General features: G+C 42.4%; 1 protein-coding gene across 1 annotated transcript in view; it reads left to right on the top strand.

The window, feature by feature from the left end:
* The window catches only part of IFNGR1 (interferon gamma receptor 1), a 22,298-nt gene extending 5,396 nt beyond the window's left edge, over nucleotides 1–16,902 (top strand). The window contains exons 2-7 of the mRNA XM_015424308.1: nucleotides 4,449–4,563; nucleotides 4,744–4,913; nucleotides 5,913–6,082; nucleotides 8,820–8,997; nucleotides 11,964–12,082; nucleotides 16,160–16,902. Of these exons, the coding sequence (XP_015279794.1) occupies nucleotides 4,449–4,563; nucleotides 4,744–4,913; nucleotides 5,913–6,082; nucleotides 8,820–8,997; nucleotides 11,964–12,082; nucleotides 16,160–16,579 (1,172 nt within the window). The 3' untranslated portion in view covers nucleotides 16,580–16,902. The remainder of the gene's footprint in view (nucleotides 1–4,448; nucleotides 4,564–4,743; nucleotides 4,914–5,912; nucleotides 6,083–8,819; nucleotides 8,998–11,963; nucleotides 12,083–16,159) is intronic.
* Nucleotides 16,903–18,257: the final 1,355 nt, after the last annotated feature.

Raw genomic sequence — 18,257 nt, 5'->3', positions numbered from 1 at the left:
ATAAATTGAAGTTGTTATGCAAGGAGTGTTGTGCATGCAATTGTGATTTCCTTCCTCAATGAAAGCTGAAGATGTTTCAAGTAGAAACCTTTTACTTCCCTTTGTGTAAGGCAGGCTGAAGAAAAATGCAAAGATGTGCATCTTTTACAGCTTTACAAATAAAAACATAATATATGCCTGCTGTTGGAGGGGAAAGTCCTGGATTTTATTTTTATTTTTTTTAAAAAAACAGTCATGGGGGTTTAGTCTTTGTGGACTGATGTGTGTACACAATTGCAGTGGCCTCCCTCACCACACCCTGGATATTGCAGTCATTCTTCCTTGTGCTTGGGATCCTCCTTTTAATCTTGGTGGCTCCATGCTTCCCCCTGAGAAGTTCTTACCTGCCATTATACTGGTGAGGACTGTCTTTTCTTCTGGGGTATGTGTGGCTTTCAGTCTGTAAAACAGTAGGGCTGATTTCGCACTAGAGCTGCCTCGATGTTGCACCGCCGTTTGCCCCGATACTATTGGTCAATTTCACACCCGAAGTCTGTGTTTTCAGAATGCTTTGTTTTCAGAATGCGAGGCAGCATTAGAGCTGCCTTGATGTTGCACCGCCGTTTGCCCCGATACTATTGGTCAATTTCACACCTGAAGTCGTGGGGCTGCATTTGACTTGCGGCTTCACCCGATTTCCTCCGCAGTTTCGTGATCCTCAAAAAACAGGATCACGAAACTGCGGGGGAAATCGGGCGAAGCCGTGAGTCAAAATGCAGCCCCGCAGCTTCGGGTGTGAAATTGACCAATAGTATCGGAGCAAACGGCGGCGCAACATCGAGGCAGTTCTAGTGCGAAATCAGCCTAGGTCTTAGTATCTGTTACCTTTATTTGCTTCCTTTTCTTTAAAAATAAGTTAGGTGTCAAGCTCAGCTGCTACAGCCAAATTCTAAATAAGTAATCCAGAAATCCAGAAATCCAGTTGTCAACAGGCGTGCTTTCTTTACAGCAGGCGAGTACAAGTTGCCCCAAAGAAAAATATCCAAGTGGCATTTCTCTACCTATCCAGAAAGCTGTGTTATTCAGCACTCACTGTGTTATCTAGCACTGTTCTATTCTAGCTCTAAGTCACTGCCACTGATGCTGCTAGCTTGCAGGCAGCACCCAAGGCTGGAGTCCCTTGCACCATGTTCCCATGCCACCAATCAGTTGTATAGCAAGCAAGGATATAAAGGACTGGAATGCATCTCCGCCCTTTAAATCTCTGCCCACTGCACAGCTGATCAGCAGTATGGAGGAGATGCCTGTTCTGGTCATGGGTGTTTGTGGCCAGGAGTCCACCTGGACCTTCTGCCTAGTCCTTTCTGCCTGCTATCAGGCTGTGGAGGAGCAGCCAGCAGATCCCCACTTGGTTAAGCATCATGCTTGGTTATCTGGCAGCCTCACTTCTCCAACGAGGTCTGCTCCCCACCCCCCACCCCCCCGAGGCTGGAGAGGGGGAGAGTGTGCATGCCAGAATGGGAAACTTTGTTGGTCTTAAAGGTTCAACTGGACTCTAACTCTGTTCTACTGCTGGATTTTGTTAGCTTAGGAAACACAGCATAGCTCTATGGTGGTTGCATTCAGGGCTTCCTCTGGCCTGTGTCCAGGAAAGGCTGGAGGATTACAAGAACAGTTGCCATAGTGCTGTTCTTTGACTGAAGGAATACAGTAGTGCTGTATTTTGCTAACTAACACGGAGCCAGAGAGAGACTTGGGGGGGGGGTGAAATTGCAATTTTTTTTTTAAAGCACTCAAGCCAAAAAAAGTTTCTTACGTTAATTTAGAACATTTATATACCCCTTTTTGGTTCAAAAGCCAAAACAGTTCACTTTATGGGGGGAAAAGATTTGTTTACCTTTATAAAACCATCCTTTTAAAGGGAGGTTTTCTTCGGACAGCGCTGGCTCTTCGGCTTTGAAACGGAGATGAGCACCGCAACCCTAGAGTCGGATTCGACTGGCTTTCGAGCAAGGGAACCTTTACCTTTACCTTTTCACATTATAGTACTGGGTTTGATCATAACCCTGGTCTCTGTACCGTAAAGGTGTGTAGTGAGTGGGAAATGGAGACATAAAAAAAGATTATGTGGGGTACATTAGTACAGGAAGGTAGGAAATAGTATTGTATATTGTGAAAAAGATTAACTGATTTTCATGGGGTGGAAATGGTATGCAAATCCTCTGCCTGGCTGTGCCCTGGAAAGTCCCTGACTGCAGTAAAACGCTTGTTCAGGACAGGTAATGATTCTTTCAAGGCTGATTCATGCAGATCATGTCAAGTGTTTGTCCCAGCTGATGCAGGCGGGCCGATAAGATTTTGCTGCCTGCCTGAACATATCTGAGGGTTACACTGTCGCTGATGAGTTGTCCTTGGCTATGTGTGAATTTAATTTAGATGTGATACATCTAACGTGCTGAATAAGTGGGATCAGACAGACAGCAATTCTAGTGCCGCCATCTCTGCCTCCGCAATTTACGCTATGATGTTAATGGGGGCAGTGTTACCCCCTCCCGATGCTCTGCAAATCTTGAGCTTTGGGGGACAAAGCCAATAAAAAATTATCACATAAAAATAAAACAAAAGCTAATCACATAATAAAACAGCCAAATCAGTAGAATAAATAAATAAATAAATAAATAAAAACGCATTTTAAAATATGCCAAGCCAATTAAAACAGCCAGGGCATAAAAATAAATTGACGAAATAAAGGCTTGGAAGCTTGTACCCCATAAAATCTTGTTGTCCTTAGGGTGCTACTGGACTTGAATCAAGCTCTATAAAACAAACGGAGGAGTCTGAAAGGATAGCCAGTTTGGTGTAGTAGTTAAGTGCGTGGATTCTACTCTGGGAGAACCAGGTTTGATTCCCCCCTCCTCCACTTGCACCTGCTGATGTGACCTTGGGTCAGTCACAAGCTCTGGCACAGCTGTCCTTGCAAAAGAGCATTTTATTTCAGAGCTCTCTCAGCCCCCCCCACCTCACAGGGTGTCTGTTGTGGGGAGGGGAAGGGAAAGGAGTTTGTAAGCTGCTCTGAGACACCTTTGGGTAGTGAAGGGCGGGGTATAAATCCAATCTCTTCTTCTTCTTCTTCTTCTATTAGTAAAACAGGCCTCAGGCTAGGAGAAGACCATCAGATAACTAGAAAGACATCCCCTAGTTAAAACTCTGGGTAGAGAGAAATGTTTGGGGCTGGTGCATAAAAGGAAGTGTGGTAGTATCCAGATGAGCTTCAGGGAGGAAGGCACTCCAAAAGCAAGTCTGTCAGCCTAGACAATACAGAAAGAGTTCGTCCTTTGGGTACCATGTTCCCAAGCTGTTTAGGGCTTTATACTGTGAGTTGTGCCCAAAAACAGCCCAGCAGCCAGTGGAAACTTTTCAACACAGAGGTGATGATAATCCTTGCAGCTAGCTCCCAGCAGTAATTTGGCTGCCATGTTCTGGACCAGTTGATGTTTCTGAACAGTTTTCAAAGGCAGCCCCATACAGAATGCATTACAGTATCCTAACCTATGATCAAAGCATGGGTCACTCTGGCCAAATCACACTTTATTGAGGAAGAGCTGCAGTTGGTATATCAGCTGAAGCTGACATGCTACAGAGGAAACCTGAGTCTCTAACCATAGGCCAAGATCCAACAGCACATTCAAAGTACAAACCTCCTCCTTTAGGGGGGAGGTGCAACCCTTTCCAGAACAGGCTGACTCCTTGGTCCTCAAGAGCTTTGTCATTGACCAAAAGTACCTCTGTCTCATCTGGACTGAGTTTCAGTTTTTTGTTGTTTTCTAATATCATCTTCTTCACCAGTCTCTTAGTTGCCAAAAATTAAAATGTGCATTCTAAAGTAACACAGGGTGCAGAAGTTTGTAGCTGTCTTTCAAATATTGGCCATATTTTCATTTTTACTTCTACAAAACTAAAGATTTAGAATTTAAAATTACATAAATATGTCAAATAGTACAATTTATTTTGATAGGATAGTAAATCTTACAAAGTTTTAAAATTTCCCCCCAATTTCAATTCCCGCCTACCCCAGGTTTTATTCCATGGCTTCAAAATTTTGAATAGTTTCACATCCTTATACTGAAAATAAAATCCTGGATTTCCCCCCTATAAAGTATCACATAGCAAATACCAATAATCAGGCTCTAGGTGGCCATTAGGCTTAGGGTTTCGTTGAATATATGCCTGAGATACATATATTGCAAGTACAATATGTTCATATATAAATAGAGTTCTCTAAAGTCCTTTTTTGTTACTTTGGGCTTCAGTACATTTAGTTGTAATCTTACATCTTGGTGGACAGTAGTCGTTTAAAGGTTAAGAATCATTGCCTTACACCTAGTGGCACATACATATACAAGCTTCTTAGTGACTATTTCAGTTTTTGTTGCATTCTGTTAAAGCATTAATAATTTTTACCTTTTCAGTGCCTCTACCAACAAATGTTGAAATAAAAACATATAATTTCAATACCTCCTTACACTGGAATTACCAAAGCATGTTACCAGAGCCTCTCTTTACTGTGCAAATCCTGTGCTATGGGTAAGAGTATTTAATATTCACTGCAAATATGCCTTGTCTTGCATGTTATGCTTTTCCTGTATTTTTGTTTCCTTGAATTTAGTTGTTTTCTTATAAGGAATCAGTAACAAGCACAACGTTTTGCCATGCTATAAAATACACTGAATATGAACTTTTAACATTTTCCTTTTTCTTTTGTAGTCACAATTACACAGAAGTAAGTTCTTGTGTAAATGTATCACAACATTACTGTGACCTCACCCACAAGATCAATAAGGGATGTTTTTCATTGTGGGCAAGAGTTAAAGTTCTTGTTGGATCACGTGAATCTGAATATAAAGAGAGTAAAGTATTTCGTCCATTCAGGGATGGTGAGTTGCCACTGAAACATAAACATTTCACTCTTGAATATTAGTGACTTGTCAGAAGTAGTATATTACAATGCTTTTGTCTCTGCAGTTCATGATATGTTGTTTAATGCGGTGGTGTCTGATTAATGACATCAGATTTAGGATTTTTAAAAAATATAATAGTGATTAAAACGGAGTTTTCTCCAATGGCTTCTCCTTTCTCAAAGAGACAGGTAGGAAGCTGCCCTTTTTGTGCTGTTTTAGACCCAGGTAATGCCACTCCACTGTGGCACAGAACTGCATGCTGATTCTTCCCTGTTGCATGCCTAAAGTATGGGGCAGAGCTGTGCTTTCCATGCCAGAGATTTTGCCTGGCCTTGTTGGGGTCTTTATGGCAGGGCTGTAGTGATGGTAGAAGATCTTACTTCTCAACTCTTACAGGGAAGTATACACAGTTTATTTTTCTTGGGAAATTGCTTTTTGGAGAAAATAAGCCAAAACACACACACACCCCTTGTGATGGAGTACATTTGAGAACTTCAAAAAGGTACAGTAAGTTTAGATGTGAGATGTTCAGAATTCAGATTCTCATGCTCAGCATATGCTTTATAAATTGTTGATAGTACAGCTTTGTTAGTGTGCATGTCGTCTTATAAACTTACATCAGCAAATAGACTGGTCATCAATATATCTAATTCTCAATCTGGCCAAATATGTGGATAACATTAACAAATAAGACAGATCTTTCTACAAACTTGACAGAAATTCCAAGTTTTCAGAAAAATCGGAAAACTTTTTTTAAAAAATTAAAAATAATAGCAGCAGTGCCTGTAGCCTTATGAAATGAATGCCTTCTCAGTGGCCTTTGCTAGGCAACCAGCCTTCAAGCCTTGGTTTCTTTCAACAAATTAGTTGCTGAAAATACTTCCAAAATATGCCTATACTTTTCAGTTTGCTGGAATTGCCTTTCTTAGTATAGTGCCATGCGCCACCATCTTAATATAAGTTCTGTTGTTTCAGCCCAAATTGGACCACCAAAGTTTAACCTCTCTGTTATGGATGATGGAATTATAGTTGATATTGAGCATCCTCTCACGCCATATCATGGGAAGGACCCACTTAGTGTGAAGGAAAACCTCACTGATTTTACCTATAAAGTATTCCTTTGGAAACAGGCAAGTCCACAAAAGGTATGTCTAAGATTAAATTTATCTAATATAAAAATAGTTAGTTTTGATGCAACAATCAGAAAATAACTTTCTCATAGTTACCAGAACCGGCAGACTAAAAAGCCACAGAAGCAAGCTCCACTTAAAGAATAGGACTGGTTGCCCATTAATACAAGGACCTTTTGGAAACACTGTCTTTAGGAAACAAATAGTCATTGTCATTACTGAGGAAGTTCAGCGAGACGAAGTTTATAATATCTGGATTCTTCATTTATATGTTGCATGCAATTGAGGACTTCTCTGCTGAACTCATATCATTTGAATTCTTCATGTGCTAGTTGTTACATGTAATTTAAAAACTTTCTTGTTAAACCTATGCTATAAGCAATGTAAATTGAAGACTTCTTTGTTATACCTGTACCTTTTTGGTTCTATTCACATGTATGGACTTTACTGCTTTGTCTGTCATTAACACTATCATCTCTCTTTATATAATTGTGTCATGGACTCTCCTGAACATTCCACACGCTCCCAAATCAGTTGGCTCCCTGATCTGTCACTCAGAGGATCTCCCTATCCACTGGCTGTGTTGCCTGAGTCCTGCCTCCAACATTCTAAACAGTTTGCTGTTCCTCTCCCCCCCATAGCCAGTCAGAACACAGAGGTCATTTGCATATGCGGCCTGATTGGCCTTTGCCTCTAACATGGTAAACAATTTGCTGTTGCTGTTGGGAGTCACTGAATGTGTCCTGTGGTAAAATACATATCCTAATCTTCCTGTGGGTCCTGGAGATCTCCCAGAAATCACCATGTTCCCCAGCCACAGCACATCATTTCCCCTACATAAATTTCCCAGCTATTACAACTGATGTCCAGATGACCAAGATCAGTTATCCTGGAGACAATAGCTGCTTTGGTCAGTGGACTCTATGGTATTATACCCTGCTGAGGTCCCTTCCCTCCCCAGGCTCTACCCCTCAAATCTACAGGTAACCCAGAGTTGGCAACCCTGTAACTGGCTACCGAACTGTTTTCCAGACTCTTGGAACCCAGAAGACATGGCATAGGAGAAGGTGCTTTTCTACCTTAGCTGCCACTGCATAGCCCCAAATTAACATAAGCCAGCCTCCAGGCGGCACCTGGAGATCTCCAGCTATTACAACTGATGTCCAGATAACCAAGATCAGTTCTCCTGGAGACAATGGCTGCTTTGCCCAGTGGACTCTATGGCATTATACCCTGCTGAGGTCCCTCCCCACCCCTGCCCTCTTCAGGCTCTACCCCTCAAATCTACAGGTATTTCCCAACCCAGAGTTGGCAACCCTGTAACTGGCTATGGAATCGCTTTCCAAGCCCTTGGAACCAAGAAGACATGGCATAGGAGGAGGTGCTTTTCTATCTTAGCTGCCACTGCATAACCCCAAATCAACATAAGTCAGGGGGGGAGGGAACCATATCTGTTACCATGAGGCTGTCCTCCCGTACTACCCACTTGGGGCAGCAAAATGACTTGAGGCAGCCCTAAGCAGAAGGAAAGAAACATGGCTTGCCTCTGTCCATTTTCCACTTCCCTCTGCCACCCCACCAGCCACAGCCGGGAAACTCACCTGGAGCTTCCTTCTAGAGCTCGTTGTATTTCTAACCACAATGGGCCTTACTCCTAGTTATATATATTTCTGAAGCGTTGGTTGTTACACAGCTGTAGTTGCTGTTTGACTCACAAAATTTATCTGACAGAAGAAAGACAAACTTTAAGGCAGAGGAAAAGAAGCTGAAAAAAAGAGAGAAGAGGTTGTGATTATCTAAAGAACAACAACGAGACTTGAAGGATTTTTGCCTCCCACCACTTGTGCCTCACAAACCCTGCTCTCAGTGCCCCTCCTTCAGAGGTGAAGTGGGTGGCAACCAGAGACAGGGCTTTTTCAGTAGTGGCACCTTGCTTGTGGAATGCCCTCCTTATTGAGGCTAGCCTGGTATCTACCATACTGCCTTTTAAGGGACCAGGCCAAGACTTTTTTTACCCAGACTTTTTACTAAGAAGCTTTATATTTAAGCTGTTTTATGGTCTGCTTCTAGTTTGAGGTCTGTTTATGAATATTTTTAAGATGCTCGGTGGTTGTTTTATGCTGTTCTTATGCCATGTTTTAATGGATTCTTTTGTCTTTAGATAATTTTTGTTGCTCTTATGATCATTTGGTTTTACTTGTAAATTTCCTCAAATAGGACTCTGGAGAGGCAGCGTATACATTTGCTAAATAGATAATAAACAGGCAGAATGGAAGAATCAGAACTTTCACAGAGGCAGACAGAATGGCATAATAGGGGAGCAGAAGCTGATTATACACTTTGCAGTGAACAGAATCTGCAACAAAGCAAGAACTAAACTTGTTCTGAGATCCTGAAACAGAGAGGAAGTTACAAGGGAGCCAAGTCAGATGAGAAGGAGAAACAGGAGAAAGAGCCAAGTGATGAAGGAAAAAAAGAACAGTTGAAGGAGGTGATTGCCTGAGCAAAAGTCGGGGACAGCAGAGGGGTAGGAAGCAGGAGTGGGTGGCTTTGCCATTCATAAAAAGGTTTTCTCAGTTAACAAGTTTCAAGTGACAAAACTGAACTGTTTGTTGTTTTTGGGCCATCCAGGTCAGGGCACATGGGTTATAGCTGAATTAAAAAGCCGCTAGATCATATCCTTTTTGCTTACTTAGTTGTTGAGGGTGAATTTACCAAACACAAAGTTCTGAATTTGAGTTCTTTCTTTCAGTATGAAATGTTTGAACCGGAGCCGGAGGACTGCGACATGGAAGTGTGTACTGTGTATCGTCAGGCTCTTTTGGGGTTCACATACTGTGTTTCAGTTCAAGGAATTTCAGAATTCTATTCACTGAGTGGTGAAGTATCAAACGCCAGCTGTATTATTCTTCCTTCAAGACATCCATTAGGTAAAACTTTCTGGTGACACAGAGGACCTCATAATGTGCACATCAGTGGCTGGCTGTGGGGCATTAAGGGAAATAAAATCCGCCAGTCATATCACCCAGCATGATTTTCATCACCTTTCCATCCCGTGGATAACCTGGAGTGCCCACAAAAAATGTATTTTCAAAATCAGTAATGGATGTTCATTCTTGTCTTTCCTGCTAGCAAGTATTCATAGTGTTCATATGTCAGTAAAAAGAGCCCAACGTAGCAAGCAGAGTGAATCCTCTCTACTGGCCACTCTTATGAACAGCTGTTTCTAGGAGACCTGGTGGCCCATTGAACTTTTTGGGGCCAGAATCTTCCTAGGTGAAGGGGATTATCACATTTTGTTTCAGGAACGATTGATTAGCATTCATGGTGGGGCTTATTATTGAAATGTCATGTATGCTGCTATCATTTATACAGTGCCTAATGTTGGCCAGAAGTTTCCCATTATGATTCCATAATACCAGTTCCCATGACAGAGACCGGGGGGGAGGGGCATTTTACTCATTACTAAATCCTGTTCAGTTAAATGGGACTTCCTTCCTTGAAATTGTGCTTGGGATTTTCAGCCTTAAGTCAGTAGTTCCCCACTTCATAGCATCACTCTTCCCCCAACATGGTTGCAATTATTTCTTTAATTAGTTGTTTCTTTATCAGTTAGGTTCTGACAAGTACCACCAGGTTGTGGTGTGTGTTGTGGATTTGTGTATTCATGTAATGGCACTTTGTCACAAAACTGGGAATGAATTTTTAATGTGTATTTCTGAGTCAAAGGGGGGGGGATCAAATCTAAGAAAAGGGGAAGTGGGCCTGCACAGGGAGGCTGAGCCCAGCATGCTCGCCCTGCTCTCCAGCAGTAGCACACAGCCAGTGTCTGTGACAGTGTCTTCCTCACTCACTTGGGAACTGTGAGTTTTTTTGTTTCGATAAACATGGGCAGCTGCTTCACTGACCCCTTTTCTGAGCCCAGAATTCATAGTCTGCAGACAAGCAGTGTTGTTGTTGGAAACACTGCAGAGAGACTTGAAGCAGCTAGAGAAGTGAGGAATCGGTCATTTGCAAAGTGTTCCACCCCCAAGGGAAGCAAAATTAAAGGAGGACGAAAAGTGAAATGAAATGTTTTTTAAAAAGGAAGGCTGCCGGAAATTAATGGCAAAGAGACTGTGCTGTAGACAGTCAGCTGGTTGATAGAGAGAGGGCAAGCGGGGATATGCAGGTCAATCAGCGCTTTGGTAGTCTGCACAGGGCAGGCTGGCACTGCACTTGCATTTAACCTAAAAACCACTACAAAGCAGAGGATTGCAGCAGTTAGGCAATGTCCTTGTCTGGGTCCTCTGTAATTACCGAATGAATGCTTTGTGCACATTCCAGCGTGTCTAACATTGACCAAGCCACAGTTTCAAGGCTAGGGTTTCTTGAGGTACATCTAGCTTGGTATTTGTTGCAGCACCAGAAGTGAAATTTGGAGGAATAGAAGCAAGTGGCAAGGAGCAGAACTGCTATGATGTGGAATAATTTGCCTCAAGTAGATACTTAGGGACATATCCAAGCCTGATCTTAGTGCCTGGTGCCTAGAGACTGGCTGGAGATTCTGCTGATATTCCAGCGAATCCCCATTCTGCTGTGGAGTGATCTTTTAGTGATGTTGACATCGCCCAAATTTTGATTCCATGTAGCTTCAGTATTGATGCCTCAGCCACCTCCAGGTTTACCCATCTGGCTGCCAATGAGACTATGCAACCCTATCCAGTTTTGTTGTGGGGCAGGGATCACCCTGGAAGGGACATCCCTTCCACTTTTCTCCTGGCCATGGTTCACTGTGGCCAGGAGAAAGGGGATGGGCATTACCCGGGAAAGGGCCTCATTTAACCCTTTGATTTTGCTCCCTGCCGCTTTGGGGGGGTGAGGCAAAACCAGAAGGTTAAATATGTGGGTGAAGCTCCTCCTTTCTGCTGGCCCAGCTGTCTCAGGCTCCCTCACACAGCCCATTTAAAGGGGCTGCGCGAGGGAGGCTGAGCCAGCAGAGAGAGACCGAAGTCCCAAACAGCCAAACGTGCCTTCCCCGGACATCGGTTCCTGAGCTCCAAACCGGTCCAAGTTCAGCCTGAATTTTGGTTCATGAGCTGGTTTGTTGTTGTTGTTCAGTCGCACAGTCCTTCGCGACCCCATGGACCAGATCATGCCAGGCCTTCCTGTCTTCCGCCGTCCTCTGAAGTTGGCTCAATTTCATGTTCGTTGCATCTATGACACTGTCTAACCATCTCATCCTTTGCCGTCCCCGTCGTCTTTGTCCTTCAGTCTTTCCCAGCATCAGGGTCTCCTCCAGTGAGTGCTCCCTTCTCATTTGGTGGCCAAAGTATTTGTGCTTCAGTTTCATTATCTGGCCTTCCAGGGAACAGTCAGGGTTGATTTCTTTTAGGATTGACTGATTTGATCTTCTTGCAGTCCAAGGTTTGTGCCCATCTCTAAATGCAGAGCTAGATTTTCTTTCATACCTTGTAGTGTGTTCTTTATCTGTGTGGGGGGTTTGAGAACATCTGACAAGAGGTAATGTAGTTGTCAGTTCCTAATCTTTTTTTCTGGGAGAGGAAGAGGTTTAGGATAACATAAACTAATGGCAGCAGACTGGCTCCCTCAGTATCCTCTCCCCCAGAAATCCCTCCTTGTAGAATCCTGTCCATCCCAAACTGTTAAGTCCTTTAAGTGGCATCTTTTTTTTTAGTAGTTATACCATTGTGTGCTTTCACAAAAAGCTGTGACTTCAGATTGCGCCCTAGTGGTACCATGCAGATTAGCTGTATACTACCAAGAAAGGGCTGCTTGACATAACATAGGATCCCTGCTTATTTGCAACATGTAGCAAATCTAGACATACAATAGTAGTAGTTAAGATATTCAGTGTCCTGCTAATGTCTCAAACTGTTGTTCTTTCATTTTGTAGGCACAATGGGAGCTATCATAGCAGGAGTTGTTGTTTTTGTTGCGGCTGTTGTGGTTCTTGCAATATTGTTGGTACATATATGGACTAAGCGGAGAAACATTCCACTGCCCAAATCTCTGGTAAGTTCTGTTTAGCAGCCTACAACATCTCTTGTTCTGTGTTTTAATATCCAAACAGCCTCAGCTTTGCCATTTCTGTTGTTTATATTGATACTAGACAACATTCAACACACCAAGTTTAAGTGAAGAAGGCTTCTTTTTAGATACCTCTGGTATTGACTCAGACTTCATGTGCATGTAGATAGCATCATTATAACTGAATACAAGTATTGTCTGATGGTCGTAAACACAAACATAACTCTTAGAGTGGAGGAATTACCAGTGGTAATAAAATACTGCTCATAGTGTCATCCTTTTTTGTCCTTATCAAATAATTTGGTGATGTTTCATTTCACGTTTTATTATTTACTGAAGATGCTAATAACAGTTTCACTTTGGATGCTTAAAAACACTAGCTCCCTATGTACAGGTTGTTCATCAAGTGGGTCAGCCCATGTATTAGCAGGTCATTATCAACCTTAGTGTCACCATAATCCTAGAGAAGAAGAAGAAAAGAGATTGGATTTATACCCTGCCCTTCACTTGGAGTCTCAGAGCGGCTTACAAGCTCCTTTCCCTTCCCCTCCCCACAACAGACACCCTGTGAGGTGGGTGGGGCTGAGAGAACTCTGACACAAACTGCTCTTTTTCAAGGACCGCTGTGCCAGAGCTTGTGACTGACCCAAGGTCACATCAGCAGGTACAAGTGGAGGAGTGGGGAATCAAACCCAGTTCTCCCAGATTAGAGTCCGCACACTTAACCACTACACCAAACTGGCTCTAGAGGTGTCAGTACTGTCAGTTAGTCCATGAACTGGTGGAAAAGTAACGTTAAGTGGAATCTTTGCAGCCACCTTGAGCCAGGAAGGTAGGCAGGGAATAAACGTTTTAATAAATAAATAAAAACCTTTTATGTTAAAATATTAACTTCATTATTGTTCTTCAGACTTCTCAGGCATTCCTTATTATGAAATTTATTTCCTACACATTGTCACACAGAGAAAGGCATACATACTAAAGACAAGGAACCAAGAGGCTATATGATACTAGGTCCAAGCTCATAGCGTGTCCTGATTAGGGATGGGCATGAACTGAATTACAAACTGAAGTTTGTCATGAACTTGACCCAGTTCATGGTTCGCAAACCTCAGTTTGTGCCATTCCACCCTCATGAGCCCCACAAACCTCTCAGGTGGGTTCATGTTGGTAGTCATGCTGGCGCTGGTGGCGGGGCTTGGAGAAGGAATTTAAGGAGACCACTGCCAGCAGAAAATAAGGGGGGAAAGATCCATGAACCTCACAAACTGAACCAGTTCACAAAGCAAGGGAAGTTCATCTCAGTTCGTGGGACCTCACAAACTGGGAAGAACTCCATTTTCCCAGTTCGTGCCCATCCCTAGTCCCAATTCACCCAAAAGTGTTTTTATTATAGCTGAAGGCGAGCTATTTCATAGACTTCATTTGATGTCTAGGACATAGCAAGAGAAACCATGACTGTGAAGAAGTTAGTACTTTCCTGTGAAGTGTTTTGTAGGACTGTGACTCGAAGAAACCACCTTTGAGTACAGAGACAAATAAATCAGTTTTTAATTTATTTTATTTATTCATTTATTTTTTGAATTTGTATCCCGCCCTCCCCGAAGGCTCAGGGCAGCTAACAAGGGCAAAAATGCCAGATTATAACAATAAAAACAGTATAAAATACAGTAATACAGAATACTACAATTGATTAAAATTAGTAAAAATAAACTTTCGGTGCTCCAGTACTCCGAATCCTAGAACCAAGATGGTGTTCTGAAGGTGTTATAGCTGAATAACAGCAGCAGTATATATGTCCCCACAACCCTGTCGTCCTCTAGGGATGTCCCGCACCCCCGATGATACCTGCACCAGCGGTGGTAGAGTGCGGTGATGGAAAGGCGTTGGTGGAATAATGATGGTGGCGGCGGCTCCTACTCAAAAGCCTGGCGGAAGAGCTCCGTTTTACAGGCCCTGCGGAACTGTACAAGGTCCCGCAGGGCCAGGATCTCCTCTGGGAGCTCATTCCACCAGGTAGGAGCCGCCACCGAAAATGCCCTGGCCCTGGTCGTAGCAAGTTTGATGGTCTTGGGGTCTGGAATATCAAGGAGGTTTTGGCTCCCTGACTGTAGTGCTCTTGGGGGAACATGCGGGGAAAGGCGGTCCCTTAGGCTGGTCCCTAAAGGTGAGAACCAGCACTTTGAAGCGAATCCGGTACACCATTGGCAACCAGTGCAGCGCTTTCAGCACAGGCCGGATGTGATCCCGTCTAGGGAGACCCATCAACAGCCTGGCTGTGGCATTCTGCACTAGTTGCAGCTTCCGAATTTGCGACAGAGGCAGCCCCATGTAGAGAGCATTACAGTAGTCTAGCCTCGAGGTGACCGTCGCATGGATCACTGTGGCCAGGTCATCACGGTCGAGGAAGGGGACCAACTGCCACGCCAGCCGAAGATGGTAAAAGGCCGACTTGGCAGTGGCTGCTACCTGGGCCTCCATCGTTAATGAGGAGTCCAGGAGCACACCCAAACTCCTAACCTCCGACGCAGGCCCCAACGGTGCCCCATCAAAGGTCGGGAGAGGGAGCCCCAACCCCGGACCGATTTGACTCAGACCCAGGACCTCTGTCTTTGCCGGGTTTAATTTCAGCCGACTCAGTCTGGAGTGGAGTCCGACCGGCCGCCCAACATCAGATATAGCTGGGTGTCATCTGCATATTGATGGCACCCAAGCCCACAGCTCTTTAAAGCTTCTTGTCTCTTCTCTTATCAGATGTGCTGCAGGGAAAACTTTAATGGACTCTCCTTCTACATGCATTGTTTCAGCCATGTACTTCAGTAAATTGATATAAAAGTTTCTAGGCCTAAAATTTTATATCCGTCTCTGAAGAAACAATTGAGCATTTTCAATAACCGCCAGTGGAGTTCTAGGCAGAGTTACTCCAGTCTAATCCCATTGATTTCAATGGGTTAGAATAAGTCTGCATAAGATTGCACTGTTAGTCCTGTTATTTAAGTAAGGTCCCATAGTAGTGTTTATTGAGCATTCATTTAAATATGTTAAAAACGAAACTTGGAATCTCTATTGTATGTTTGGTGTTTCTCTGGGCTCTGTGGTCATCTGAGAAGTAGCAACATGAAATCAAATTAAGGTGGACCTCACCAAAGTCTGTTCTGTCAACAGTGGCCAGAATATTAGCTAATGGCCTTTCTAGGATCTTTCTCATTGAGTAAGAACAATGAAGCCATTTCTTCATTCTCTGATAGAACCAGAGGCCAGCTCACACAATAGGGTAATGAACTACAGGAACTGGTTACTTGACATGTTGGGTAGCTAATGAAAGTTTTCACTTTTGAATATCAAGATGTGCCTTCTCATTGCCTGGTGGTCTGCCATTTAGTAGCCATCAGAATTTCATTTGCACTATAATAAGGTCCTTTTGGTCAGATAACAACATCTGACAATTGAATCACTAAATACTGATGGAACACACAGAAAATTCTGTGAACCCTGCTGTCAGTCCCACTCTGAAGAAGGTTTTCTGATGTGAATGCACAGCTGGCTAGTTTTCTCTTTCATGTACAGATATCAGAGTTGTTATTTAGTGTGTTCTCTTAAGCACTGTACAAACAGCACAACAGACAGGACATAGAATAAGAGTTTTACATTCTAGTAGAGACATTAGTGTGTTCTCTTAAGCACTGTACTAACAGCACAACAGACAGGACATAAAATAAGAGTTTTACATTCTAGTAGAGACAATGCAAAACAAAGGATAGTGACTGCTGCAATGCTTTGAGACCTTTTAATTTTGCTTTAAGCTGTATATATTTCTCCCTGAATATGCCAGGTTTGGCTGTGACATCTGATAGAAGTTTTATGTAGAGGAATGCAAAAGGAAAAAAGGATAGGGAGGGAAGAAGACAATAAATACATTTAGTTACCATCTATTATATAACGAACATACATAGTTTGTAAGCTGCGTACTTAGTAAATACTGCTCTTCAGTCCATGGGGTATGTTTATTTGTCCAGCAATGTAACTAGCAGCTAATTATTCCTTTTGCTTTACATTTTTAAGGTTTCTATAGTAAGAAGCATAAAACCTGTCAACAGCTTTGAGACAAAAACAGATGGGAAATACGCTACTATATCATCTTTATCTTATAAGCCAGTGTGTGAAGATGGAAAACCAATGGAACCGATAGATCACTTAACAGAAGTTGAGACCAGTGACCTTGAGGACTCTGGCAAGATTGTTATTGAATCCCAGACCATCCAGGAAGCCAGAGGTGAAGAAAGCTGTGAGAGTGAACAAAACCGTGAAGCCAGTGACACTTATTTTAAATCTGTCAGTGGCCAAGAAGAAATGTGCAACAATCTTCCAAATGGGGATGTTCACAAAGCAGATGTACAACAACCCATAGACCTAGAAGCATGTAGAAAGGTGTCTGGATACGACAAGCCTCACTGGTTACATTCTGAATCATCAGTTGCTTAGATGCCCACTGATGAGTTAGAAGCCACAGAGGAAAGTATAACTGTCAGGAGAATCTGTTGAGGTAATGCTTAACGTCTGATATACTAAATGTGGGTACAAAACCGTATCGGCTGAATGAGCTTTCCATGACTTTTAGACATGAGAGAACCAAGTACTCAATGGAGCGAGTTCTGTGGTAACCTCTTGTGTATGTGGAGGTCTCTTCAATTGAAGTGAATGGATTAGCACATAAGACTGCTATGTATTGATCTGCTTTCTGCAAGGAAGCATTTGCAAAAAAAAATACACTCCTTCTGTCTTTATTGTTGTTGTTCAGTCGCACAGTCGAGTCCGACTCTTCGTGACCCCATGGACCAGATCACGCCAGGCCTTCCGGTCTTCCGCCGTCCTCTGAAGTTTGCTCAACTTCATGTTCGTTGCATCTATGGCATCTTTATTACACATGTGTTATAGTAGGAATAACTTGAACTATACAATAGGGGTCAAAATTTACTATGTTCATTTTAAAAATGCATTAGCATCCTGGAGGCGTAGTTAATTTTCCTGATTTTGTGTAATTAACATTACAACCTATAGTTCCTGGACACATTGCACTTTTTCACCAATTTTGTTTTGACATTACTGTTCTCAAATGTTAAGTGTAGTGTTACTCCCAACAAACATTTATTTCAGTTTTGAAAATTAAGATATAAGATAGGGGCTCTTCATTTCCCATTTTGTAATCATTTAACATTTTTCTGGTCAAGTTTTCAAAATCCTCTGTAGCCACTTCACTAAAATATTTGATTTAAAATTTAATACAAAGTTAAAATTTTCTATTTGCTTTCCCTTCCACTTTATTGAAAAACAGAGTTTGAAACCCAGAGATGCAGCCCAAATTAGCTAGCAGCCACAAAGGAGCTGTGAGAATCAATGGCATTAATTTTAACCTATTAGACACAAGGTGTGTGTTTGCTACCTAGGATTTATTTTTGATAAATTTTCTGTATATTACCTTCCCTCGGTTCTGCCCACTAGGTCCAGAAACTGTAGAGTACCCAAATAAGATGAGGAACTTTCTAGTAGTATATAGTTACTTTTTATTATGATGTGTTTAAATACTTTTAAGTAACGCTGCTGAATCTGGCTGGTTCACTGCCCTTGAGGCTCTTCCTGTGTTTGACAGGGTTATATATATTTTTAAAACATATATGACAAGCTAGTGTAGTTTAAAGAATTATAATTTTGACAGTGCTAGGTTTCAAAATAGATTTCTAGCAACACAAAAGCCATGGAGTTGTTTTCCTTCTGAAGTGTCACAGAGCAGATATTGAAAGGCTAAAAGCCTGTTTGTCCCTCCTGTCTAAAAAATCAGTGGGACTCAGAAGTGCTTGTCTTTGGCTGATTGTGCCTTCAGTTTTCACAGCCATGTATTTTCTTTGGGGTATCTTATTGTATATTGCTTGTACATTTTTTTACTGAATTCTTTATGCTTTCAAATTTGTTGGCCACTGAGAACTTTGTTTACAGTCATGTGAAGTTTCCTTTTTACTGCATGTAAACGGAATATAGCTGCATGAAACCAATACTGATTCTCTGTAGGGGGCAGTTGGTATAAAAAAAATCACTGTTGGTGGTGGGGGAGTGTTTCACATATAAAAATGTAAACAATTAAAGCATTATAAAATGTGAAACAAAA

This window comes from Gekko japonicus, unplaced genomic scaffold, assembly GCF_001447785.1.
Source record: "Gekko japonicus isolate JY-2015 unplaced genomic scaffold, Gekko_japonicus_V1.1 scaffold2527, whole genome shotgun sequence".
Classification (NCBI taxonomy): Eukaryota; Metazoa; Chordata; class Lepidosauria; order Squamata; family Gekkonidae; genus Gekko; species Gekko japonicus.
This window is presented reverse-complemented; position numbering and strand designations above follow the sequence as displayed.